Source organism: Macaca fascicularis, chromosome 19, assembly GCF_037993035.2.
Source record: "Macaca fascicularis isolate 582-1 chromosome 19, T2T-MFA8v1.1".
In the NCBI taxonomy this organism is placed as follows: domain Eukaryota; kingdom Metazoa; phylum Chordata; class Mammalia; order Primates; family Cercopithecidae; genus Macaca; species Macaca fascicularis.
The window spans coordinates 6042342-6068951 of NC_088393.1; the positions used below are offsets into that span (position 1 = coordinate 6042342).

Sequence of the window (26610 nt, forward strand, 5' to 3'; positions counted from 1 at the left end):
TCTGGTAGGAATGCTGGAGTGGGAGGGGGTAAAGGGCCGCAAATGATGGCTTCAGGGCCACATGTGGCCCTGTGGCTGTTTTTGTTAATAAAGTTTTATTGGTCGGGCGTGGTGGCTCACGCCTGTAATCCCAGCACCTTGGGAGGCCAAGGCGGGTGGATCACGAGGTCAGGAGATCAAGACCATCCTGGCTAACATGGTGAAACCCCGTCTCTACTAAAACTACAAAAAAATTAGCCGGGCGTGGTGGCGAGCGCCTGTAGTCCCAGCTACTTGGGAGGCTGAGGCAGGAGAATGGTGTGAACCTGGGAGGCGGAGCTTGCAGCGAGCCGAGATTGCGCCACTGCACTCCAGCCTGGGTGACAGAGCGAGACCCTGTCTCAAATAAATAAATAAATAAAGTTTTATTGGCACACAGCCACACCCATTCATTTCTCAGCTTTCCTACCACGATGGCAGAGTTTTGGGTTGTTGCTGTGACAGAGACCGTCCAGCCTGTAGAGCCAAAAATATTTACTTTCTGGTGCTCTGGAGAAAAAGTGTGCGCTTCCTGGTGTAGACAATGTTGCTGTTTGTTTAAAAGAATACACATGTATTTGCTTACAAAGGCCCAGATGGGACATGGGGCACAGGGCTGGGTGGCTGTGGACAGAGGTGGCCAGGAAGCCACCAACTTGGGAGGAAACTGAGCCCCAGGCAAGCAGCAGGAAGGCAGGAGGCCAAGATGGGGCAAGGGAGAGGTGGGCAGGATCCAGGGAGGTGAAGCCAGAATCAATCCCCGCCTCCCCAGTGTAACAAGAGAGCAGCAGTTCCAGCCCAGGGGTCACTGCTTGATGGGGAAAAGCCCCAGTGGAAAGCCCTGAGCACTAACAGCATCCCAGGCACTGTGCAGGCAACAGAACCTGTGATCTCCTCCAAGCCTTTTTCATAGAGGGGGAAACGGAGGCCCAGGCAGACGCACACTTGTTCCAGGTCACACAGCCAGCATGTAGCAAGGATTTGAACCCAGGCCTGGCTGAGCTCAGAAGCAGCTGAGCGGGATGGGCTGCAAAAGCCCTCCACCCAACCGGGTCTGGACCCATCGGGGCCCTGAAGGGGGTGTGGCTGGATGCTGTCTGAGGAGGTTCAGGCCTCTTGTCCGTCCTTCCTGGGCCAGGGACCCGGACGACCTTGAAACTGGCTCTGATTGGCTACTGATGACATCATCAGAGATTAGGGCCAAAATGACTGGGCCTCAGTCAGTTGGTCTTGGTGCCCACAGCTGGGTCTGTGGGCATTCCCGTGTGTGTGTGTGCATGCCCGTGTGCCTACGAGGGTGGCTTTGATGAGGACGAGAACCCTGTATTTCATTCATACGTGGGTATGTGTGCTCACGCTTGTACATGCTCAAGCTTGCCCTGCGCCCACAAGTGTTCACACGTAAGCACTTCCCATGTGCATGTGGCCCGGCGGGGCTCCCCGTGAGCATGTGTGGGCAGCAGCCAGCCAGGGTGCAGGGGGAGGCCTCGGCCGCCTGATGCTACCGAGAGCACCTAATTAAACGAAAACGTACATCGTGAACCACACTGTGCCCAGTTCCTCGGAGTTTAATTAAAACAACAGTGCGGGAGGCGTGTGCGGGGTCCACAATCAGATGGCAGAGGAGGAGGGAGGCAGGGAGTGGCCCTGGCAGTCCAGATGGTCCCCCGCCAACTGCCAGTGACTGGCCGGGGGTGCCTGGAGCTCAGGGCTGGTGGCAAGGTGGGTGGGGCGGGGACGGTATCCGAGGCCCTGGGCCCCGGCAGGAAGGATGAGCTCTCAGCCCAAGCGGGCCCCTCCAGGCAGCTGGAGAGCAGAGAGAAAAAGAGTGTGGGCTGGGCGCAGTGGCTCATGCCTGTAATCCCAGCACTTTGGGAGGCCAAGGAGGTGGATCACCTGAGGTCAGGAGTTTGAGACCAGTCTGATCAACATGGCGAAACCCTGTATACTAAAAATACAAAAATAAGCCAGGCGTGCTGGTGGGCGCCTGTAGTCCCAGCTACTCAGGAGGCTGAGACAGGAGAATCGCTTGAACCCAGGAGGTGGAGGCTGCAGTGAGCCAAAATCACGCCATTGCACTCCAGCCTGGGCAACAAGAGCAAAACTCCGTGTCAAAAAAAAAAAAAAAAAAAAAAGAGTGTGGATGGATGCAGGGGGCATTTTTCCCAGACTCCCGGGGACCAGGCAGTTGATGGCTTCACAGCTTGTCCTTTGAACACCCTGAGTGCTCAGCGTGGAGGCTGGCACGGGAAAAGAGGAGGCTGTTCCGTCTGTGCCCGGGAAAGGTCAGGGCAAAAATATCTGCTGGGAGGAGCAGGGCGGGCCACAGCGGGCTGACTCCACCCCTGCTCCTCCCTCCATCCCCCGGCGGGACGGGCTCCAGGACTCAGGCAAATGAAATGAGGGGGTCTCTTGTTAGAAAAGTATTAAGACTTTCCAGACCGCAACAGCAGAGGTTTTATCTTTTCTTTCTCCTCCCCCCGCCCCCATTTTAGAGACAGGGTCTTGCTTTGTCACCCAGACTGGGGTGCAGTGGCGTGATCATAGCCCACTGTAGCCTTGAACTCCGGGGCTCAGGGGATCCTCCTGCCTCAGCCTCCTAAGCACCTGGGACTTCAGGCAGGCACCACTACACCTGGCTACGTTTTACATTTTTTTTTGTAGAGACTCGGACAGTGGGGTATGGGGTCTCTACGTTGCCCAGGCTAGTCTCCAACTCCTGGGCTCAAGTGATCCTCTTGCTTTGGCCTCCCAAAGTGCTGGGATTACAGGTATAAGCCATGGCACATGGCCAACAGCAGAGCTTTAAAAAGCACGGGGCCTTTCTTTCTTTTCTTTTGAGATGGAGTCTCCCTCTGTCACCCAGGCTGGAGTGCAGTGGCGCAATCTCAGCTCACTGCAGCCTCCGCCTCCCGGGTTCAAGCAATCCTCCTACCTCAGCCTCCCAAGAATCCGGGAGCTAGAATGACAGGTACACATCACCATGCCTGGCTAATTTTTGTATTTTTAGTAGATCTGGGGTTTCCCCATGTTGGCCAGGCTGGTCTCAAACTCCTGACCTCAAGTTGTCTACTTGCCTCGGCCTCCCAAAGTGCTGGGATTACAGGCCGAAGCCCGGGGCCTTTCTGAGGGAGGGAGCCTGTATGACTCCACAGGTCACTCGCCTGTGATGCCAGTCTCAGTTTCATGGGACCAGAGTCTGAAATCAAGTACCCCTAGGGCAGCTGTGATACCCCCTCCCAGTCCAAGCTGGCCATAGCTGGGCTGCCCTGGAGGACACTGGAATAGCCTCATCTTGGGAAGCGACATGCAGGGGTCACCTCCAAGCTAACGGCTGGCAGTGGCTCATACTCATGGTTGGGATGTCTCTAAGGGTGACAGGTATAGCCCACCCACTTGAGAGCTGCAGAAGAGTTGGTAACAAGCATCTTACTAAACCGGAATCTTCATAGTGGTGAACGTAATAACGGGGAAGTAGAATTGACCAAATATGGCATTGTGCTAATCTCTCTCCCTGTCTCACTCACTCATCTGGTTCACAGAATTACCCCTTGTGGTGAGAACCATTATTAACCGTTTTTTTTTTTTTTTTTTTTTTTCTGTTTTCCCCAAGACGGAGTCTTGCACTGGTCACCCAGACTGGAGTGCAGCAGCGCCAACTCGGCTCACTGCAACCTCCACCTCCCGGGTTCAAACGATTCCCCTGCCTCCGCTTCCTGAGTAGCTGGGATTACAGGTGCCCGCCATCACGTTCAGCTAATTTTTGTATTTTTAGTACAGACAGGGTTTCACCATCTTGGCCAGGCTGGTCTTGAACTCCTGACCTCACGACCCACCTTGGCCTCCCAAAGTGCTGGGATTACAGGCATGAGCCATTGTGCCCAGCCATTTTATTTTTATTCATTCATTCATTCATTTTGAGACAGAGTTTCGCTCTTGTCGCCCAGGTTGGGGTGCAATGGTGTGATCTCAGCTCACTACAACCTCCACCTCTTGGATTCAAGCGATTCTCCTGCCTCAGCCTCCCGAATAGCTGGGACTACAGGTGCACGTCGCCTTGCCTGGCTAATTTTTGTATTTTTAGTAGAGACGGGGTTTTACCATGTTAGCCAGGCTGGTCTTGAACTCCTGACCTCAGGTGATTCACCTGCCTCAGTCTCCCAAAGTGTTGGGATTACAGGCGTGAGCCCCTGCACCCGGCCCGACTTTAGAGATGAAAAAGCTGCAGCTCAGAGAGGTTCATTAACTTGCCCTAGGTCACACAGCAACCAAGTGGCAGCCAGGACTTGAGCTCCACAGGCTGGGCCCAGTGCTAAAACCAAATTGCAATGGAGAAGGCAGCACAGAATGGTTGGGCGAGGGGTTTGTAGGGGGCTGTTTGAAATGATGCTGAACAAGAGTCTGTTCACAAAATTGCTTCCTCATTATAAAACAGCATCATTCAGACAGCCCCCTATCAACTCCTTGCGACTTGTTCCAGAAATGCACTTAGGCTGCATGCAGTGACTCACGCCTATCATCTCAGCATTTTGGGAGGCCGAGGTGGGTGGGCCACACAAGGTCAGGAGTTTGAGACCAGCCTGGCCAACATGGTGAACCCCGTCTCCACTAAAAATACAAAAATTAGCCAGTTGTGGTGGCAGGTGCCTGTAATCCCAGCTACTCGGGAGGCTGAGGCAGGAGAATTACTTGAACCTGGGGGGCGGAGGTTGCAGTGAGCTGAGATAGTGCCACTGCACTCCAGCCAGGGCAACAAAGCAAGACTCTGTCTCAAAAAGAAAAAAAGAATTGCACCTGAACAAGGCCAGCAAGCAGCTCCATAGGCCCGTGTGAATGTCTGGGGAAGTGGGGCAGCTGTTTTTGCCTACCTAGCATCTGTTCATCCTTTATTTTTTGTAGCGATGGGGTCTCACTATGTTGCCCAGTCTGGTCTCACATGTGATCCTCCCACCTCAGCCTCCCAAAGTGCTGGGATTGCAGGTGTGAGCCGCAATGCCCAATCCTGTTTATCCTTATTCCTTTGGCGAAATGACACTCACTCTTGGCTCCAGGGAGGAGTCCAGCCAATCAGAGTGTTTGTTCCTCCTGAGCCATAGTGATTAGTTCAGGGAGGGGCATGGGATCCAAGTTCACTGGGGGTGGGGGAAGTCGCACTAAGGATAACATTAATACAGAAGGAAACAAAGCCAAGAGACAGAGAGTGAACTCTGAGAAAATTCAATGAGCCCCTGGATCCAGCTGAACCTGAAGCCAGCCACTCCACGGAATTTTAATTCTGCACATCAATTATCTTTCTTGCTTGAACCCATCTGAGTTGGATCAACCTCTTGTCATCAGAAGCACATGATGAAGATTATAAGTTAGGATGATTCTAGTCTCTCAATTCCTTCCTTTCTTACAAAGGCACAATAAATCCCCACCAGCAGGCTCTGGGCCCTGAGAGTGTTACTGGTTCAAGAAGGGAGATCAAGGTCCTCCCAAAAAAACCAAAGTAGGAAGGTTTGGGCTCACTTTCATGTATTCCTTTGGTGCTTGTCCCCAAAGCCCAGGGCCCGGTTCATCCTCCGCCCACCCTGGGGAGCCCAATACCTCGGAGGACAGTGAGCTTGGCATGGACTGTAATCTCCCCAACCGAGTTCTGGGCCACACACTCGTACACGTTTTCATCCCGCGGTGTCCTCAGAGGCTGGATCCTCAGCACTGCCCCCGCACTCTCATCAAACTCAATTGTCTGCCGTGGGCAGGGGAAAAAAGGACAGGGTGAGGCTGGTGTCCCCAGGAAGGTTCCTGTCTAGGCTGGGCTGTAGGGGGATGGCAGTCAGCCCCATGATCCTGGGGGTGACCGGGAGAAGAGCTGGAGGCTGAATGTGCATGTGTGTCGGTGTCCAGTATAAATGCTTGGGAGACAGAGACCAGATTTGGGTACATGTGAGAACAGGGTGTTGTGTGCATGTGTGACTGCGATGAATGTTTGCAAGCCCATGTGACAGGCATGCAAAGGCGTGTGAAGACATGCGGAATGTGGCAATGTGCATGTGTGATCATGTGCACGTATTCAGAGTTGTAAAGTTCCTTTTGTGTGCACTGGTGCTGTGTACACTGAGCTGTGAAGAAGACTCAGAGAGGGCAGGGCTTTGCTTGAGGCCACACAGCATGGAGCTGGTAGAACAAGTGAGGCAGGCAGGGCCCCAGCTGGAGTCTGCATAGCCACACTTGCCCGGCCACCGATGCCTGGGCTCCACCTGGGGAATGTGTCCACGATGTCTTCTGTGGCTGAGGTGCTGTGGCCCTGCCTTGGGGGAGCGTTGACCCCGGGCTGCCTCTCCCCACCCCGACTCACCTCAAAGCGCTGAGAGTTGACCTTCTTGCCTTTCTTGTTCCAGGTCACTCGTGGCTTGGGGTCACCCGTGGCTTGACACACGAAAGAGGCCACACCCCCGGACACACCGATCTGGTCCTTGGGTTCTTTGATAAACCTGGGGGGCTCTGGGGATACGGCAGAAAGAAGGGGGGAGCTGATGGGTCCAGGCATCTGGCTAGGATACCACAGAGCCACGAAAACCTGCCCTCCACCCTCTGCCCATAGAAATGCCACGTGGCCAATGGAGACAGAGGGAGGAAAGCAAGGATGACAATGAACACCCTCCCACCTCACCCCCCGCCATGGCACCCAGGTAGCCACATATCCACACTTCCACCTGCAACAGCCATACCTGCCCACACGTGGACACAACCTCACCTGGGCACGCCTGCTCAGACACACTGCCACTGGGAAAGATGGGAGACCCGTGAGATGTGGGGTCCCTAAATTCAGCACCTGAACCCCCCTCCATGGTGACCAGCCAAACCCTGGAGGGCCCTGAAAACACCTGCCAGATGGTAACTTGGTCTAATTCCCTGGTGAGACACGTGAGGAAACGGAGGCACGCAGCATGGGGGTGACCATGGGATATGAAGCCAGAGCCAGCATTCGAACCCAGAGCTCCAGCTTCTTGGGAGGCATCCAGGACATGGCTGGACACAAGGGGTCAGTGCCCACGAGAGTGGTCTGAGCTAGAGGCAGGAGCTCAGAAAGGGGGAGTAATATTTAATATTTAATATTTAACCTCTCCAACAGCATGCAGGGGCAGTGACATCCTGATCTTCATTTTCTTTTTTTTTCTCTTTCAAAGAGAGTCTCGCACTGCTGCCCAGGCTGGAGCACAGTGGTGTGATCTCGTCTTACTGCAACCTCTGTCTCCTGGGTTCAAGTGATTCTCCTGCCTCAGCCTCCTGAGTAGCTGGGACTACAGGCGCCCACCACCACGCCTGACTTTTTGTATTTTTAGTAAAGATGGGTTTCACCATGTTAGCCAGGATGGTCTCCATCTCCTGACCTCGTGATCCGCCTGCCTCGACCTCCCAAAGTGCTGGGATTACAGGCGTGAGCCACCGCGCCTGGGCTTTTCTATTTTTTTTTTTTTTTTTTTTAAAGAGATAGGGATTCACTCTGTCACCCAGACTGGAGTGCAGTGGCACGGTCTTGGCTCACTGCAGCCTAGACCTCCCAGGCTCAAGCAATCCTCCCACTTTGGCCTCCCAAGTAGCTGGGACTACAGGTACAGGCCATCACACCTGTAATCCCAGCACTTTGGGAGGCTGAGGCTGGAGGATCACCTGAGGTCAGGAGTTCGAGACCAGCCTGGCCAACGTGGTGAAACCCCATCTCTACTAAAGAAACAAAAATTAGCCAGATATAGTGGTGGGCACCTGTAATCTCAATTGCTTGGCAGGCTGAGGCAGAATAATTGCTTGAACCTTGGAGATGGAGGCTGCAGTGAGCCGAGATCACGGCACTGCACTTCAACCTGGGCAACAGAGTGAGACTCCGTCTTATAGAGATAGGGTCTATGTTGCCCAGGCTGCTCTGGAACTCCTGGCCTCAAGTGATCCTCCCACCTTGGCCTCCCAAGTAGCTATGTTGTCCAGCCTGGTCTCAAACTCCTAGCCTTGAGCAATCCTCCCACTTCAGGCTCCCAAGTTGCTGGATTTATAGGTGTGAACCACCATACCCGGCTCTGCAATCCCCATTTTATATGGGAGGAAACTGAGACATAAATCAGACAAGGGACTCGCTTTGGCTGGACATGCAGCCAGGCAGTGGCTGAGCTGAACACGCTCCTTTGACCCAGGCTGGCTTTCACACCCACATTCTTCACCCTCCATGACTATCTGATGTATTCATTCAGTCTCTGCAGTAAAGTCTGGAGTAGGAGTGTTTTTTGTGTGTTTGTTTTTGAGATGAAGTCTCGCTCTGTCACCAGGTCACCAGGCTGGAGTGCAGTGGCGCGATCTCGGCTCAGTGCAATCTCCACCTCTCAGGTTCAAGAGACTCTCCTGCTTCTACCTCCCGAGTAGCAGGGATTATAGGCACGCACCACTATGCCTGGCTAATTTTTGTATTTTTAGTAGAGATAGGGTTTCACCATGTTGGCCAGGGTAGTCTCGAACTCCTGACCTCAAGTGATCCACCTACCTTGGCCTCCGAAAGTGCTGGGATTACAGGTGTCAGCCACTGCACCCAGCCTGGAGTACGCGTGTTTTTTTGTTTTTGTTGAAACAGAATCTCGCTGTCGCCCAGGCTGGAGTGCAGTGGCATGATCTTGGCTCACTGCAAGCTCCGCCTCCCGGGTTCACGCTATTCTCCTGCCTCAGCCTCCCAAGTAGCTGGGACTACAGGCGCCTGCCACCATGCCCGGCTAATGTTTTTTGTATTTTTAGTAGAGATGGGGTTTCACGGTGTTAGCCAGGATGGTCTCGATCTCCTGGCCTTGTGATCCACCTGCCTCGGCCTCCCAAAGTGTTGAGATTACAGGCGTGAGCCACTGCACCAGGCTGAGTACCCCTGTTTTAACACCCTAGAGTAACCTCAATCAGCTGCACCTGGGACAGGCTACCATATCTGTGGAGAATTCATTAACACTGTTTCCTTTTTATTGACTATTTTTACAGTAACCTTTGCATCTCCCAGAGGGATACTACATTTCCGTTCACAGGAATGTTACAACGTATCCCCTAAGATGAATGGAGCTACTGCTGAGATTTTTTCTTTTTTTTTTTTTTGAGACAGAGTCTTGCTCTGCCACCCACGCTGGAGTGGAGTGGCATGATCTCCGCTCATTGCAAGCTCCGCCTCCCGGGTTCACACCATTCTCCTGCCTCAACCTCCCAAGTAGCTGGGACTACAGGCACCCGCCACCATGCCCTGCTAATTTTTTTGTTTTGTTTTGAGGGCTGCAACATACTTACAAGAGTCCTCAGGAAGCAGCCTATATATCCAATAAAAAGGAACTGATGAAGCGAATGCCAGGCTATCGATGCAGCAGCGGAATACTACATAAATACAAAAAGGGGGAAAGGCCAGGCGTGGTGGCTCACGCCTCTAATCCCAGCACTTTGGGACGCTGAGGCGGGCGGATCACGAGGTCAGGAAATCGAGACCATCCTGGCTAACATGGTGAAACCCCATCTCTACTAAAAATACAAAAAATCATCTGGGCGTGGTGGCGGGCACCTGTAGTCCCAGCTACCCAGGAGGCTGAGGCAGGAGAAAGGTGTGAACCCGGGAGGCAGAGCTTGCAGTGAGCCGAGATCGTGCCACTGCACTCCAGCCTGGGCAACCGAGTGAGACTCCATCTCAAAAAAAAAAAAAAAAAAAAAAAAGGGGGAAAAGCCTCTCTTCCTCGGCACTGCCTATGGAGATGGCAGTCGTCTCCTCCTTGGCATCATGGCTGCCTCAGACCCCTCATGAAGCCCAAGATTGTCAAAAAGAGAACCAAGCGGTTCATCTGGCACCAGTCAGAACAATATGTCAAAATTAAGCGTAACTGGCGGAAACCCAGAGGTACTGACAACAGGGTTCGCAGAAGGTGCAAGGGCCAGATCTTGATGACCAACATTGGTTATGGGAGCAACAAAAACCAACAGCACATGCTGCCCTGTGGCTTCCGGAAGTTCCTGGTCCCCAGCGTCAAGGAGCTGGAAGTGCTGCTGATGTGCAACAAACCTCCCTGTGCTGAGATCGCTCACAGTGCTTCCTCCAAGAACCGCAAAGCCATCAAAACCATCGTGGAAAGGGCCGCCCAGCTGGCCATCAGAGTCACCCACCCCAGTGTCAGGCTGCGCAGTGAAGAAAATGAGTAGAGAGTTCACGTGCAGGTTTTGTGTTTAAATAAACGTAGAAACTGCCAAAAAAAAAAAAAAAGGGGGTGGGGGTGGGGGGAAGGATGCCTTTTTGCTTCAGACAGGGACTCGCTCTGTTGCCCAGGCTGGAGTGCAGTGGCATGAACATAGCTCACTGCAGCCTCAATTTCCCAGGTTCAAGCGATCCTCCCAACTCAGCCTCCTGAGTCACTACGACTATAGTCACGTGCCATCACGCCTGGCTAATTTTCGTACTGAGTTTTGCCACGTTGCCCAGGCTGGTCTCGAACTCCTGTCCTCGAGGGATCCTCTCACATTGGGATGCTTTTGTTTTTTTTTTTTTTGAGACGGAGTCTCGCTCTGTCGCCCAGGCTGGAGTGCAGTGGGGCGATCTCGGCTCACTGCAAGCTCCGCCTCCCGGGTTCACGCCATTCTCCTGCCTCAGCCTCCCGTGTAGCTGGGACTACAGGTGCCTGCCACCACACCCGGCTAATATTTTGTGATTTTTAGTAGAGACGGGGTTTCACGTGTTAGCCAGGATGGTCTTGATTTCCTGACCTCATGATCCGCCCGCCTCGGCCTCCCAAAGTGCTGGGATTACAGGCGTGAGCTACCGCGCCCGGCCTCGGGATGCTTTTTGATTATTTAATTTATTTATTTATTTATTTATTTATTTATTTATTTATTTATTTATTTTTGTGGCAGGGTCTCACTCTGTCACCCAGGCTCAAGTGCAGGGTGCGATCTCGGCTCACTGCAACCTCCACCTCCCTGGTTCAAGCAGACTCTTCCGCCTTAGCCACCTGAGTAGCTGGGATTACAGGCGCATATCACGCCCGGCTAAGTTTTGTATTTTTGGTAGAGACAGGGTTTCCCCATGCTGGCCAGGCTCATCTCGAACTCTTGGCCTCAGGTGATCCACCTGCCTCAGCCTCCCAACTTGCTGGGATTACAGGCGTGAGCCACCACGCCCGGCCAGGATGCTTTTTAAAATAAACTACTAGGGTAGGAACAAGAAGATAAACTGTTAAATGGAGGGGGTGTGTATAAGCAAGAGGTAATAAAGTATAGCAAATAAAGTATAGTTGCATGATTTTTTAAAATGAAAAAGGGCGGGGCGTGGTGGCTCATGCCTGTAATTCCAGCACTTTGAGAGGCTGAGGTGGGCTCTCTAGATTAGGAGTTCGAGACCAGCCTGACCAACATGGTGAAAACCTCATCTCTGCTAAAAATACAAAAATTAGCCAGGCTTGGTGGTGCGTGCCTGTAATCCCAGCTACTCAGGAGGCTGAGGCAGAAGAATCGCTTGAACCCAGAAGGTGGAAGTTGCAGTGAGCTGAGATCGCACCACTGCACTCCAGCCTGGGCGACATACCAAAACTCTGTCTCAAAAAAAAAAAAAAAAAAGGAAAAAAGAAAAAAGGGAACAATTGTGTGTATGTGTAGAAACAGTACTGCCTCCAGGGAGATGAGTGGCTGGACACAGGGACAGAGACTTTCACTTTGGTACCTTTTTAGATTTAGAACTAAAGACAGGCCGGGCGCGGTGGCTCAAGCCTGTAATCCCAGCACTTTGGGAGGCCGAGACGGGCGGATCACGAGGTCAGGAGATCGAGACCATCCTGGCTAACACGGTGAAACCCTGTCTCTACTAAAAAGTACATAAAAACTAGCTGGGCAAGGTGGCGGGCGCCTGTAGTCCCAGCCACTCGGGAGGCTGAGGCAGGAGAATGGCGTGAACCCGGGAGGCAGGGCTTGCAGTGAGCCGAGATCCGGTCACTGCACTCCAGCCTGGGCGACAGAGCGAGACTCCGTCTCAAAAAAAAAAAAGAACTAAAGACAAATTGAAGAAGTTATTTTTATTATTTTTAATTTTTCTTAGTGTTTTGTTTTTTTTTTTTTCTTTAGCAGAGACAGGGTCTCACGCTCACCCAAGGCTGGAGTACAGTGGTGCAATCATAGCTCACTGCAGCCTCAAACTCCTGGGCTCCAGGGATCCTCTGGCCTCAGTCTCCTGGGTAATTGGGACCACAGGCGCTTGCCACCACACGCAGCTAATTTTTAATCTGTTCTAGAGACAGGGTCTCGCTATGTTTCCCAGGCTGGTCTGGAACTCCTGAGCGCAAGCAAACCTCCCATCTCAGTCTCCCAAAGCTCTGGGATTAGCGGTGTGAGCCACCATGCCCAGCTGAAGTTGTTTATTTTTACTTTTTTTTTTGAGACAGAGTCTCACTCTGTCGCCCAGGCTGGACTCTCTGTAAGCTCTGCCTCCCGGATTCACGCCATTCTCCTGCCTCAGCCTCCCGAGTAGCTGGGACTAAAGGCACCCGCCACCATGCCTGGCTAATTTTTTTGTATTTTTCATAGAAAGGGGGTTTCACCGTGTTGGCAAGGATGGTCTCGATCTCCTGACCTCATGATCTGCCCGCCTCAGCCTCCCAAAGTGCTGGGATTACAGGTGTGAGCCACAGCGCCTGGCCTGAAGTTATTTTAAACTATAAAATTGCTTAAGCAGGCCAGGTGTGGTGGCTCACGCCTGTAATCCCAGCACTTTGGGAATCCGAGGCGGGCGGATCACGAGGTCAGGAGATCGAGACCATCCTGGCTAGCAGGGTGAAACCCCATCTCTAACAAAAATATAAAAACTAGCCAGGCATGGTGGCGGGCGCCTGTCGTCCTAGCTACTCAGGAGGCTGAGGCCAGAGAATGGCGGGTAAACCCAGCAGGCAGAGCTTGCAGTGAGCCAAGATCGCGCCACTGCACTCCAGCCTGGGTGACAGAGCGACACTCCGTCTGTTAAAAAAAAAAAAAAATTGCTTAAACAAAAAAGTGAGCTGATTAAAGAGAAAATGGAGCACAACTTTGTTTTAAGTAAAAGTTTGGGGTCTGAGGAGAGGCAGAGGTCTAACAACTCAAACTTGAGCAACGCTAGGACTTTGAGCCTCTACTACCAGCTGGAAATGGGTGGAGTGAGTCCAGGGGCCACACAGATTGACCAGAAAAGTTCTGGAAAGTTCCAGCTATTCAGAAGTCCAGAGAGGCCTTAAGAAGGCCTGAGGTTCCAAGTGTAGGTCCCTGTGGGCCCCAACGCCTACCCATCCATAGCTCGGGGTGGGCTTTAAACAAAACAGAGTTCCTGCTCCAGTGGCCTGACCAGCCTAACCTCCCTCACTCAAGGCTCTGCTCCTGTTTATATGACCATATGTGTCTGCTTTGAGCATCTGTCCCAAAAGTCACTAGACCTGGTTGGGCGCAGTGGTTCATGCCTATAATCCCAGCACTTTGGGAGAGGATTGGATTACCTGAGGTCAGGAGTTCAGGACCAGCCTGGCCAACATGATGAAACCCTGTCTCTACTAAAAAATACAAAAATCAGCCGGGCGTGGTGGCAGGTGCCTGTAATCCCAGCTACTCGGGAGGCTGAGGCAGGAGAATCGTTTGAACCCAGGAGGCAGAGGTTACAATGAGCCGAGATCATGCCATTGCATTCCAGCGTGGGTGACAAAACTCCATCTCAAAAAAAAAAAAAAAAGTCACTAGAACCACCATGTACAGGAATGCACGACCTCCCTTAACCCTTTTTTTTTTTTTTTTTTTTTTTTTTTTGAGATGGAGTCTCGCTCTGTTGCTCAGGCTGGAATGCAGTGGCGCAATCTTGGCTCACTGCAACCTCTGCCTCCCGGATTCATACCATTCTCCTGCCTCAGCCTCTAGAGTAGCTGGGATTACTGGCGCCCACCACCACGCCCGGCTGATTTTAGTATTTTTAGTAGAGACAGGGTTTCAGCATGTTGGCCAGGCTGGTCTCGAACTCCTGACCTCAAATGATCCACCCACCTCGGTCTCCCAAAGTGCTGGAATTACAGATGTGAGGTGCCGCGCCTGGCCCCTCAACTCTTATTTATCCCTCTGATGAAGCAACAGCCAGTCCCACTGTACAGATTCAGGAATGTTAATGGGTTCACAGAGCTCAGAGCTCAGAAGCTGGGCGTGGTAGCTCACGCCTATAATCCCAGCAGTTTGGGAGGCCAAAGCGGGAGGATCACCCGAGGTTGGGAGTTCGAGACCAGCTTGAAAAACATGGTGAAACCCCATCTCTACTAAAAATACAAAAATTAGCCTGGCGTGGTGGCAGGCACCTGTAACCTCAGCTACCCGGGAGGCTGAGGCAGGAGAATTCCTTGAATCCGGGAGACAGAGGTTGCAGTGAGCTGAGATCACGCCATTGCACTCCAGCCTGGGTGACAGGGCAAGACTCTGTCTCAAAACACAAACCACGACAAAAAAATATCACAGAGCTCAGAAAAAACAACACTGGAATTTGAACCCGGGTTTCTGCCTCCAAGCCGACATCTTACTCTCCTTCCACATCCAGACCTTGAGCCTGATTAGGGCAGATGTTTTGCTCCACATTGAGCCTGGGCCTGCCCCCTCCTTCTGGCCTCAGGAATGGTGACCCGGGGCCATGAGTCCTCAGCCAAGGACATGAGGAAAAGTCACTGTGGCTGGGTCAAGAATGTTACTTCTGGTAAAATCCCTCCCTCTGGAGCTGCTGGAAGGAAGGGCAGAAGCGGGCTGCGGGTAGAGACGCATCCAGCTGCCTGTCTGACCTAGAGCCCGAACACACCCCTTGCCGCTCCACTCCAGCGAGCAAGACCGGGCGGGTGCTACAATCAGCCACTGTCTGTGTTGTTCCTTCCTCCCGGGGTCCCTTCCTCCTCCTCTCGTCTGGCAGCTTCAACCTCAGCTCGGCCAGCACCTCCCCTGGGGAGCTTTCTTGGGTTACTGCAGGCCCGGTCAGGAGTCCCTTATGCCACCGCAGCCTGGGCGTCCCCAGAACACTGGGCTGAAATACCCCCTTGTGTGGCTCTCAGCAGAAAGGCCAAGGGACAGCCTCAGTTCCCTGGGACCTCAGACTTCCTCTCGGTGTCTGGTGAGCCTTGAGAAAACGGAGCTCCCAACATCACTGCCTGCTCTCAGATTTGGAGGGGTTCTACCTCTCGGAAGCACCCCCACCCCTGCAGATCAAACACCCTCTCCGTCTTCTCCAGGCAGCTTTGGGATCCAAGCCAGCCTGGAAGAGCTGTCCCTGCCCACCGCGTTCCCCGTCAGAAAATGTCTTGCGGATGCTTGCAATCGCTCCTTTGGACAAAGCTCCCCACCTTTTTCTCAGCAAAGGAGCAGAGACACAGGAAGGACACCTTCGGGACTTAAGAGGGCCGCACCTGCAGCTCGAGAGGCACAAAGACACGCCATGCGCTAAGTTTTATGCCTGTGGCCAGGAGGAGCCAAACTGAGGCTCAGACAGGTGAAGAGGCTGGGCGCGGCGGCTCAACCTATAATCCCGGCACTTTGGGAGGCTGAGGCGGGCAGATCACCTGAGGTCAGGAGTTCAAGACCAGCCTTGCTAACACGGCAAAACCCCACCTCTACCAAAAATACAAAAATTAGCCAGGCGTGGTGGTGCGCGCCTGTAATCCCAGCTACTTGGAGGCTGAGGCAGGAGAATCGCTTGAACCCGGGAGGCAGAGGTTGCAGTGGGAGCCGAGATTGTGCCACTGCACTCCAGCGTGGGCAACAGAACAACAGAACAAGACTTCATCTCAAAAAAAAAAAAAAAAAAAAAAAGAGAGACAAGGGATCTGCCTTTTAGTCACACGGCGTGTGATAGGCAGAGACAGGATTCCAACCCAGGCCTATCTGGCTCCAGTGCCCTGAAAATAACGCAGGCTGGATAAATGGGGCTGTGGGTTTTTATTGACCACAAGTACCGTGGATGTCCCTGTTTCTCAGATGAAGAGACAGAAGTTCAGGTGGTGCTGCCAGTATCAAAAAAGCTGGGAAGGGAACCCGGCTCTCTCTGGAGGCAACGGGCCTGAGCCTCCCGCTCTGTGGCCTGGCTTGGCGCCATCTCTGTTTTTCCATTTCAGATTCTGCAGACAAGAATTCAGTGCCAGAGCTGGTGACCCACCCACCCTGTCCCCTCCAACCCTGCCCGGGGCCAGCCCCACGGCATCCTGGGAAGGCCCCACTGGACCTGAAGTGGTTTCTAGAGCAGAAATTGTTCCCTTCCACCTGGAATCCCAGCACTTTTGCCTGGAATCCCGGCACTTTCGCCTGGAATCCCAGCACTTTCGCCTGGAATCCTGGTACTCTGGGAGGCTGAGGTGGGCAGATCACCTGAGGTCAGGAGTTCAAGACCAGCCTAGCTAATGTGGTGAAACCCCATCTCTACTAAAAATACAAAAATGGGCCGGGCGCGGTGGCTCAAGCCTGTAATCCCAGCACTTTGGGAGGCCGAGACGGGCGGATCACGAGGTCAGGAGATCGAGACCATCCTGGCTAACATGGTGAAACCCCGTCTCTACTAAAAATATACAAAAAAACTAGCCGGGCGAGGTGGCGGGCACCTGTAGTCCCAGCTACTCGGGAGGCTGAGGCAGGAGAATGGCGTAAACCCGGGAGGCGGAGCTTGCAGTGAGCTGAGATCCGGCCACTGCACTCCAGCCTGGGCGACAGAGCAAGACTCCGTCTCAAATAAAAAAAAAAAAAAAAAAAAAGTACAAAAATGAGCTGGGCATGGTGGTAGGTGGCAGTAATTCCAGCTACTCGGGAGACTGAGGCACGAGAATCGCTTGAACCTGGGAGGCGGAGGTTGCAGTGAGCCGAGATTGCACCATTGCACTCCAGCCTGGACGACAGAGCGAGACTCCATTTCAAAAAAAAAAAAAAAGAAAAGAAAAGAAAAACTGAAAGGGGTCAGTACTGAAGGCCAGACATCCCCAATGCAGGGGAGAGAGGCCAGGAAGACTCAGGCCCTGGAGGCGGCCGGAAACAGATCACGGCGCAGCTATACCTAGCTTCTGGTCCCTGAGGGAGTGTGGTCATGGGGAACTTGGCCTGTGGGACCAGGCAGCTCAGGTTCAAATGGCCACTTCTGGTCGGGCACAGTGGCTCACGCTTGTAATCCCAGCACTTTGGGAGGCTGAGTTGGGAGGATCGCTTAAATCTAGGAGTTTGAGACCAGCCTGGGCAACACAGTAAAAACTCTGTCTCTGTAAGAAATCTAAAAAATTAGCCAGGCCAGGCACTGGGGCTCAGGCCTGTAATCCCAGTATTTTAGGAGGCTGGGGTGGAGGACTGCTTAAGCCCACGAGTTTGAGACCGGTTCGGGCAACATAGTAAGAACTCCATCTCTCCAAGAAATTTAAAAAATTAGCCAAGCCGGCCGGGCTCAGTGGCTCATGCCTGTAATCCCAGCACTTTGGGAGGCCAAGGCAGGAGGATCATGATGAGGTCAGGAGATTGAGACCACCCTGACTAACATGGTGAAACCCCATCTCTACTAAAAATACAAAAAATTAGCCGGGCGTGGTGGTGCACACCTGTAATCCCAGCTACTCGGGAGGCTGAGGCAGGAGAATTGCTTGAACCCGGGAGGCAGAGGTTGCAGTGAGCTGAGATTGCGCCACTGCACTCCAGCCTGGGGAACAAGAGCAAGACTCCATCTCATAAATACGTAAATACATATATATACACACACACACACACATATATATATATATACATACACACATATATATATATATATAAAAATATAAAAATAAGGCACAGAGGCTCATGCCTGTAATCCTAGCACTTTGGGAGGCCAAGGCGCTTCAGCCCATCAATTTTCTTTTTTTTCGGAGACAAGGTCTGAATCTGTTGCCCAGGCTGGAGTGCAGTGGTGCAATCAGTTTCCGTAGCTGTATGACGGGGATGCTGATAATTGCATTCACCTCATCAGGGTGTGCTGGCTGATCTGAACGTATAGTGGCATTTACTAAAAAACAGCATGAAGCCGGATGCCATGGCTGGCTCACACCTGTAATTCTAGCACTTTGGGAAGGCCAAGGCAGGTGGATTGCTTGAGCTCAGGAGTTCAAGACCAGCCTGGGCAACACAGTGAAACCGCATCTCTACAAAAAATTTTAAAAATTAGCCAGGCATGATAGTCCACGCCTGTAGTCCCAGCTACTTGGGAGGCTGAGGTGGGAGGATCGCTTCAGCCTGAGAAGCGGAGGTTGCTGAGATCCTGCCACTGCCCTCCAGCCTGGGTGGCAGAGCGAGACCCCATGTCAAAAAGAAGAAACAACAATTTAAAAAAGCAGCACGAAAATAAGAAAAAGCACAAATGAATGAGTCAGGGGGTGTATGTCTCCAGTTTGTTCACCAGCAGTAACACTTATGCTTGTGGTAACACAGGATTGCTGGCCTGCTATGTGCCCAGCTACGTGCCCAGCTATGCGCCCAGCAGCAGGCAGGGGCTTGACATGTCCACGTCACAAGAATGCAGGATGTGCATAATGATATGAGCCCTGTGACGGTGGGTAAGGGAGGCTGAGCCACTAGCCCGAGGTTGTGCAGCAGGTTGGTGGCAGAGCCAGGATTCAAACCCAGCCTGACTATAGAACCCAGTCTCTTTCCCTACTCCCCTGATCCCCTATGTCCTCATGGGCCTGAGTGATGCCTTCTCCAGGTCCTTCATGGTGGGGTGAGTCTTGGCATTGGGCCCCAAATGGACGCTCATCCTCTTCACATTATAGCCAGAAATGCTGCCTTGCCCATCTCTAAACTATACCAACCTCTTTCATCTCCAGGCCTTCCCAGGTGCTGTCATCCTGACGAGGAATAGCTTTTCTATTGGCGAACTCCTATACACTCACAAAACCCCAGTCCCAATGCCCTTTCTCCCAAGAAGCCTCCCCTGGCTCCGCCTGAGACAGTTTGTCCGTGTGTGTGTCTGCCACCAGGTGTAGCTACTGCCCATAGCAAGGAAAGGTAACTCTGTGGCTCACTAAGGAGTGACCTCAAATAAGTCCTTGCCTCTTTTCAGCCTTGTTTTCCTTCATCGGAAAACATGGAGGGTAACAGAACTGGCACACTGGGTTTTGTCAGGCTCAAGGGAGAGGAAGCAGGTAAAATCTGTGCTTAGCATGGAGCCTGGTGCTGAGTTGATGCTGGGGAAACAGACACCACCACCATCGTTACTGTTATTTATGAATACCAGCATTGTTATTTATCTCTGAATCTCTCAGGGCTCAGCACACAGCCCTCAGCATTCAGCCTCATTTGTGGAGCATAAAAGTTCCACTTGGCGACCGGGCGCGGTGGCTCACACCTGTAATTCCAGCACTTTGGGAGGCCGAGGCAGGTGGATCACGAGGTCAGGAGATTGAGACCATCCTGGCTAACACGGTGAAACCCCGTCTCTACTAAAAATACAAAAAAATTAGCCGGCCGTGGTGGCGGGCGCCTGTAGTCCCAGCTACTCGGGAGGCTGAGGCAGGAGAATGGCGTGTACGAGGGAGGCAGAGCTTGCAGTGAGCTGAGACTGCGCCACTGCACTCCAGTCTGGCCGACACAGCAAGACCCCATCTCAAAAAAAAAAAAAAAAGTTCCATTTGGCAAAATGGAGGGCCCCCGGGAGGAGGTGGGGAGCGTGCTCACACACACACAGCCATAAATGCACACAGGTAAACAAACACGCGGACACCTGCACACTCCGTGCCAGCTTCTTACCTTCTGCTGCGCAGCCTCCAACGAGCAGGACCACAAGGAGGCCCATGGGACCAACCACGGATACCATGCCAGGGCCCCAGGTGGGCGCCATGCTTGGCAGCGACCTCCAATCTCCGCCCTGGAGGGGGATGGCCCCCCGGTCCCTCACAGAGAGGCCTCGAGCCGAGCGTCAGATGGGGCAGCGTCTGCAGAGGCAATGGAGGGCTGTGAGAGGCGAGTGGGGAAATCCAGGAGACCTTCATGGAGGAGGTAGTGGGAGGGTCACATGGAGCAGGGGAGGGTCCTGCGGGGGCTGGTCATGGGAAAATGGGGAAGGATCACGGGGTGATGGGATGGAATGAAAGTGCTGGGCCTCTGCTATTGAATTAATGTGTCCCCCCGCCAAAAAGAAAATCATATGTTGAAACCTAGTCCCCACTCTGATGGTAATAGGAGGTGGAGTCTTTGGTAAGTGACTAAGTCATGAGAGCAGAGACCTCATGAATGGGATTAGTATCATAAAAGCTCTCCCAGAAAGCTCCCTTGCCCTTTCTGCCACGTGAGGACACAGGGAGAAGATGCCTTCCATGAACCAGAAGACAGCCCTCACCAGACACCAAATCTGCGTTGCCTTGATCTTCGGCTTCCCAGCCTCTAGAACTGTGAGGTACGAATTTCTGTCGTTTACAAGCCACTTGGTCTGTGGTATTTGGCTACCCAAATGGACTAAGGCAGCCTCCAACCACCAGCAAAACCCCAACCCCAGCATGAGTCCCCAACCTGGGCTGGGCCCGTGACTCAGACCAAGCCCCACACCAGGACTGAGGACCTCTGGGGGTGCTGAGCCCCGATTTTCTCCAACTCACAGGCTGCTTCTCAGGAAGGAGGGAACTCCAGACTACGCTGCTGTCTGGCTCTAAAACCTGGTCCCCCAAGTCACGAGACAAATCTCTCCTCACACCTGCCTGTCCCTGCCCTGCTCTAAGACCTGCCAGGGCTCCCGGAGCCCCCAGGGGAAGCCACTCCTGCTGACTTCACTGTTTCCCCTCGCTTGGAGGTAGAGCCAGGCCGGCCAAGCTCAGTCCCACCTCCAAGCCTTTGCTTCTGCTGTGCCCTGTGCCTGGAATGCTGTCCCCCACCACATGACAGGTCTCAGCTCAGCTGTCACTTCCTCAGGAAGCCCTTCTCTGCCCCTCAAAGGTCAACTCCCCCTACATTCTACATCCCGGAGCGCCAGATATGACTAAGGTTATCCTCCATGGTATTCACCCTGGTTCCCAAATTAAATGAAAAGATGTTCATCATTCAGCACGTTTCTCCTACAAGAACCTCAACTCCTCCCGGGCAGAAGGGTCCCTCATCACACACCTTGAACCCTGGAACGGCCCCCTCCCCATCTCCCCAATCTCTACTCTGTCCGGAGCCAGGTCAGAGGGCCAGGGAGGGGCAGGGAGAGGCCCAAGGATAAGATTTTTGTTACCCAGTCATGCCAGCACCCATGCCAGCCCATGCCCTGGGCGGGTCCAGGCTGTGGCCACAGGAACTGGTGGTGCATAATAACGGGGCAGCCCCTGTGATTCTGACTCCCAAAATACCCAGCTGCGGTCACCTCGCCCAGCCCTGGGGCGGTCCCAGGGGAAGGATGGGCGGGTAGTGGCCAGGTCACAGCCTAGGGCGAGGAACGGGATTGGGGGGGCCTCGGTGTACATAGTGAGGCCACAGGCACTTAGTCAGACCGGGCACAGAGAATGATGCCTGCTAAATCAGGCCACAGACATACACAGATATACACAGTCAAATCACCAATACACACCGACACACAGTCAGACTGCAAGCAGTTCTGTATCTGCAAGAGACACAGAAATAAACGTATTCACACAGTCAGGCAGCAGAGATGGGCACATGCACAATCAGGCAAATAAAACTTGCACATAGTCAGACCACAAACACAGACAGGCCCAAAATCAGACCACAGACATACACCAAGCCAGAAAAGATACAGACACAGGGTCACGGTGGGGCAGGCAGTACACGTACACAGTTAGGTTACAGGGAACTGCAAACATGCAATTAGATCAGAGATACCTACAGGTGCACAAGCAGGTCAACGTCACACACAGACACAGGTGCCGGCACACTGTCAGACTATAGATAGGCCACTCAGTCAGCAGACCACAGGTGCATGCACCAGCCAGCCAAATAGAGACGCGCAAAGTCAGATTCCCTTCCTACACACATCTGTGCACACAGCCAGGCTACATAGACACGTACACGCATAGTCACACTCTAGGTACACCTTGCACACAACCAGTTGGGGACTGGGAAGATGAAGGAAATGAGGCCCAGAGCACAGTCCCTTACTCTGAGTCCCCGCCCTGGCCCTTTAAGAGCAAAAGTCACCAACAAGGAAGGCGGTGGCCCCAGATGGAGAAAACAGCCTGTGGCCAGCTGGGGCTAGGGTGACCACAGTGGCTGGCCCTGCCCAGAAATGCACATCTGCTTGGCCACACTGGTGGGCGAGGTCAGTCCCAGACCACTTTGAGTAGCTGGGCAGGCCTGCAGAGAGCCTCTGGGGAAACTGAGGCAGCACAGCAAACCTGAAGCTCAGAGAGCATGGGTAGGAGTCACTTGCACAGAGAGCCTAGGTGGGGCACACGTATGGAGGGCCCCAGCCACAGCTGGCTCTCCCACATCCCACGGGGACCTCAGGGCAGCCGCCTTCTAAACCGGGCAGCCCTAATTACACCCTGGCTCCCACGGCAGAGGCCATGTTGGGCCTATACCTCCCTGATGTCTGGGCAGGACAAGGCTGAGCCAGGCACAGGGAGGCAGGGCCTGGCCATGGACTCCCCTTAGATCCGCCACTCCAGCCTGTCAGGGGCGGGGACGAGGGGCTATAGCAACAGCGGCATTTGAGGCACGGGTGATGCCTCAAGAACAGGGTAGTGGGAGGGGCCCAGGGAGTGGGGTTCAGACACTACCGCTGCAAAAGACAAAACATTCCAGGGTCCCTTAGGTGCCAATCCTCCCTAGGGGAACCTCCCATGATGGAGATAGGACCCCGCACACCCACGACCCTCCTACTGACTCCTGCTTCCACGAAAACCCCAGGTGTGGGGTCCTCTGCGAGGACTTGGGAGAAAAGATCCCGAAGTCCCATCAGCTCTGCCTTCAGAATCTGTCCCCAAACTGTCCACTTCTTACCCATTCTTCTGCCTCCACTTCTTCCAGCCCCACTGTCACTGGCCTGGATGGACATCGTCACCTCCACCCTGGTCTCCCAGCTCCCGCCCTCGCCCTCGGTCTGTTCCACCCACAGAAAGCAGAAAGCATCTGCCGGCACCGGAGTCAGGGCCCGTCCTTCCTCTGCCCACAGCCCTCCACGGCTTCCACCTGCCTCGGGGTCAAAGCCCAAGTCCTTCCTGAGGCCCACCAGGTCCTGCACGACCTGCCCCACCCCCTCCCTGCTCTCCCCTCCTCCTTCTCTCCCTTTCCTCCTTCTGCTCCAGCCGCATGGCCTCCTTGCTGTTCCTCCAACACCCCAAGTGTAGTCCAGTCCTACCCCCGGGCCTTTGCATGGGCCATTCCTGGATTTAATATTGGGTGAGGACCAAAAGGTGAATGGGAATTAGGGGCAAGGGTGTCTGTGCACTAGGAACAGCATGAGGAAGGGCAAAGGGGCAGCACCGAGAGGTCTTAGGAGGGAGAGGGGGAGAGATGAGGACAGAGAGGTGCACACAGACCACACCCACAGGACAGCCAGGAGCCCTACGTGGCCCTGGGCAGGGAGGGACACAGTCAGGTTGGTGCCAGGTCAACCCTCCACCATGCCCTCTTGCAACAAGGCAGCCTGGGCCACCAGCCTTGCCACTGCCAAGAAAGGGAAACTAAGTCAGGTGCAGTCATCTGCAAGCTCCCAGGAAATGACACGGCTGTCAGGAAAAGCATGGCAGCCCATGGTGGCCAGTGAGGCTGCGCCAGGGCTAGGGAGAAGGGAAAGAACGGACTGCTGGACCTTGAACCCACGTGGGGCTCAGGGAGGGTCTCTGCCCACCCCGCCTGGCTTTCGGGGGCTAGGCTGCCCACCACTAGCTTGTGGTAGCTGGTCGGAGGCAGGCGCTTGCCTTTTACAGATGAGGAAACTGAGGCTCATGGAAGAACACGGACTCAGCCAAGGCCCCCAGCTGGGGTGGGACTCGGGTCTAGAGCCCATGTTTAATCTTGTGACTGTGTCTTTCCCTAGCCACTGCGGGATCTCTGGACAACTCTCTCTGGGCCTGGTAGAGCCTGCTGGCCGCCTCTGGGGATTCCCCCGCCGTGCTAATGGGGGGCGAGTGGGCACCCATTCCAACCAGGCGCCAGGGCATGGGTCACGCGATCTGGGAGCCGGCTTTGCATGCCCACGCGGTCCAGGGAGCATAAAGGGGTGATTATGACCCAGGCCGGGCAGCAAACAGGCTCTGTCACCCGCACGAGGCGGGGGCTCCTCGGGCCGGAGGAGGCTCCAGCTGGAGAGTCTACCCTGTCCTGTCCTGGGGCGGGAGTCTGGGGGCCTAATTCTAACCCTCAGGGGCCATCCCATGACCCCAGGGCAGGAGAAGCCGAGGCTGGTGACGCCAGCAGTGGGACTCAGGGAAAAGACCCTAAGCCTGCACAACATCTCCACCTTCACATCCACCGCCCACCCACATCTCTCCCATGCCACTGCCTGGAATGTCATTTCCAGGACTGGACCCTGGCCTCCAGCCTCCCTGGACCTAGGTCACTCCCACGTCCACTCAAGCAGGGACAGGCAGCGAGGGCCCCCTTGGGCGGCAAGCCCAGGCTCTGTGGCCACTGGTGGGCTCAAGTCAGCTCTGGCCAAACCACTGTCCCTCCCAGGTCACCATTATCTCCCTATCAGGAAACGGGCTCAGGGAGGGGCTGGGTGGGACTGGCCCTTCCTGGAACTGAAGACGGAAGACCTAGCTTTAATTGACTATTGATTGTATTGGGAAGATGTGACAGCTCAGGGCACTGTCCCCAGGGGTCCTGGTGGCCAGAAGTGGAAGGGTGGGGCAGACAGGGAACCAGGCCCAGCCTTGGAGAGGGAAATCATTAAAGTCCACTGGGTGCCCCTGGGGTGCTGAGCCCCATTAGATGTTCTCTGTGTTTCCTGCTGTTTAACGGATTAGGAAACCGAGGCTCACCAAGAGTCCTGCATGGAGAAGGGGGCTGGGCTGGGTTAGGATTTGAGGCCAGAGCCCGGTTCTCAATCGAGCTCAGGGTCCACGCCCCCTAGGCGCCCAGGCTGCCAAAATCGCCCCATCAGTGTCCCCCATGCTGGTTTCATGGAACAACTTGAGACGCCAAGATCTGGGGGCACCCCTGCTTCTGCTCACACACCCACGGTGGCTCCCAGCTCCTGTGCTCGGTGTGCTGGGCCCTTCTTGATGTGACTGCATCCATCTCTTCCCTACCCCCTCTTCCCAAAAGGTCCTGCAGTTCTCAGAATACACTGCCTCAGGCCTCTGAGCCTCTTCCCATGCAGGTCCCTCACCTGGCACACCCTTCCCCAGCTGGCCCACGCTCACAGTCAGCTCATCCTCTAAGCTGCAACCACGAGATGCCTCCACTCCAAGCTAAGCCCCGTTCTCCTCTGCTCTAAACCCCCCATGGCTCCCATCAACACGCATTAAAACTCAGACTGCTACCTCAGCCTCCAGAGCTGCCAGCCCGGCCTCTACTGACCCCATCACGCCACAACCCCCCATGCCAGGCTTCCCATGCCACCTTGATCCCCCCACTTGTGGCCCCTGGCTCCCATAGGGGTATTGACACGCACTGTTCCTTCCACCCAGCACACCCTTCCATATTCCCATCAAATCTCAGCCCTCACACTCATCCTCAGGTCTCAGCTGAGCTGTCACCTCCTTCAGGAAGCCCTCCTGGATGCCCCAGGTTGGATCAAGACCCATTCTGTGCTACCCCATCACAGCTGTGCTCCCACTGTGGGTCTGTCAACCCTCTGGATGGAAGCCCTCTTCCCACCCCAGGAAAGTCGCTGCGTGCACTGGATGCCAGCTGCATACCCAGCTCCACCTGGCACTTCATCCACATCATCCCTGCGGTCACCTGGGTTTCAGAGGTGGAAACTGAGACCATAGACAGAGACCACCCCAGGCAACGGAGGCCAAGACGGGGACAGCCTCACATCCACCCTAGGGGGTCTGGCTGAGATTTAAAGGGTGAGGGTGAGGCTCTGGAAGGAGCAGACAGGGCTTGGGGTTGACGCCAGCCTGGGGTCTGCCGGAAGCCCCTTGGGGAGGGTCACCAAACTCCATCAGCTCAGGACTCGGGGCCTGGAACGGCTTAGAGCCCAGGGACGGGAATGGGTAACGGAAAGGTACGAGCTGCCCTGACCGTCCCAGAAGACACCACCACAGGCCCCTCCCTGAGGCCAAGCCCCCCAGTTTCTTAAAGCCCCCCAACAAAGCACAGAGGCAACGTGGGGTCCCCAGGCCCAAGGGGAGCTGAAACAAATGGATGGAAGTAAACTTTTGCGATTTTCGGGGTTGGCTAAGAGGAGGAATTCCTGCCATGCACCCCCCACCGCTACCTGCCCCCTCTGCGGTCCTGTTGCCTCCTCTGCCTTCTGCGAAGTCCCCAATCAGAGCTCCCCCGGGCTGGCAGCGAAGGCTGCCCTGCGCCTGGCTCCGCCCCCGGGAGGTGGGGGAGGAGAAGGGGTGGGGGGAGGAGGTCGGGCTGGGGGCCAGGCGGGGGAGGGGACCCTGCGGAGCATAACGGTCTGGAGTTTTCCAAAGTGCAAGCGACGGGCCTGAATGGGGGGGCGCCAGGCAGCAGCAGGCCCAGATTGTCCCTGGAGGGCGG

General features: G+C 54.4%; 2 protein-coding genes across 17 annotated transcripts in view; one reads left to right on the top strand and one right to left on the bottom strand.

The window, feature by feature from the left end:
• Positions 1–26610, bottom strand: part of PTPRS (protein tyrosine phosphatase receptor type S) — a 134627-nt gene that overhangs the window by 61666 nt on the left and 46351 nt on the right. For all 16 annotated transcript variants that reach the window (XM_065535150.1, XM_065535149.1, XM_005587609.4 and 13 more), the window contains exons 2-4: positions 19762–19946; positions 6359–6504; positions 5608–5749 (exon numbers count right to left, since the gene is read on the bottom strand). In XM_065535150.1, the coding sequence (XP_065391222.1) occupies positions 5608–5749; positions 6359–6504; positions 19762–19852 (379 nt within the window). In that variant the 5' untranslated portion in view covers positions 19853–19946. The remainder of the gene's footprint in view (positions 1–5607; positions 5750–6358; positions 6505–19761; positions 19947–26610) is intronic.
• LOC102123756 (large ribosomal subunit protein eL32-like) lies at positions 9709–10293 on the top strand (the record flags this gene model as incomplete). The annotated part of the gene is made up of 1 exon (XM_045380461.3): positions 9709–10293. A coding segment is annotated over one exon (492 nt), but the record flags the coding sequence as incomplete, so codon positions are not given.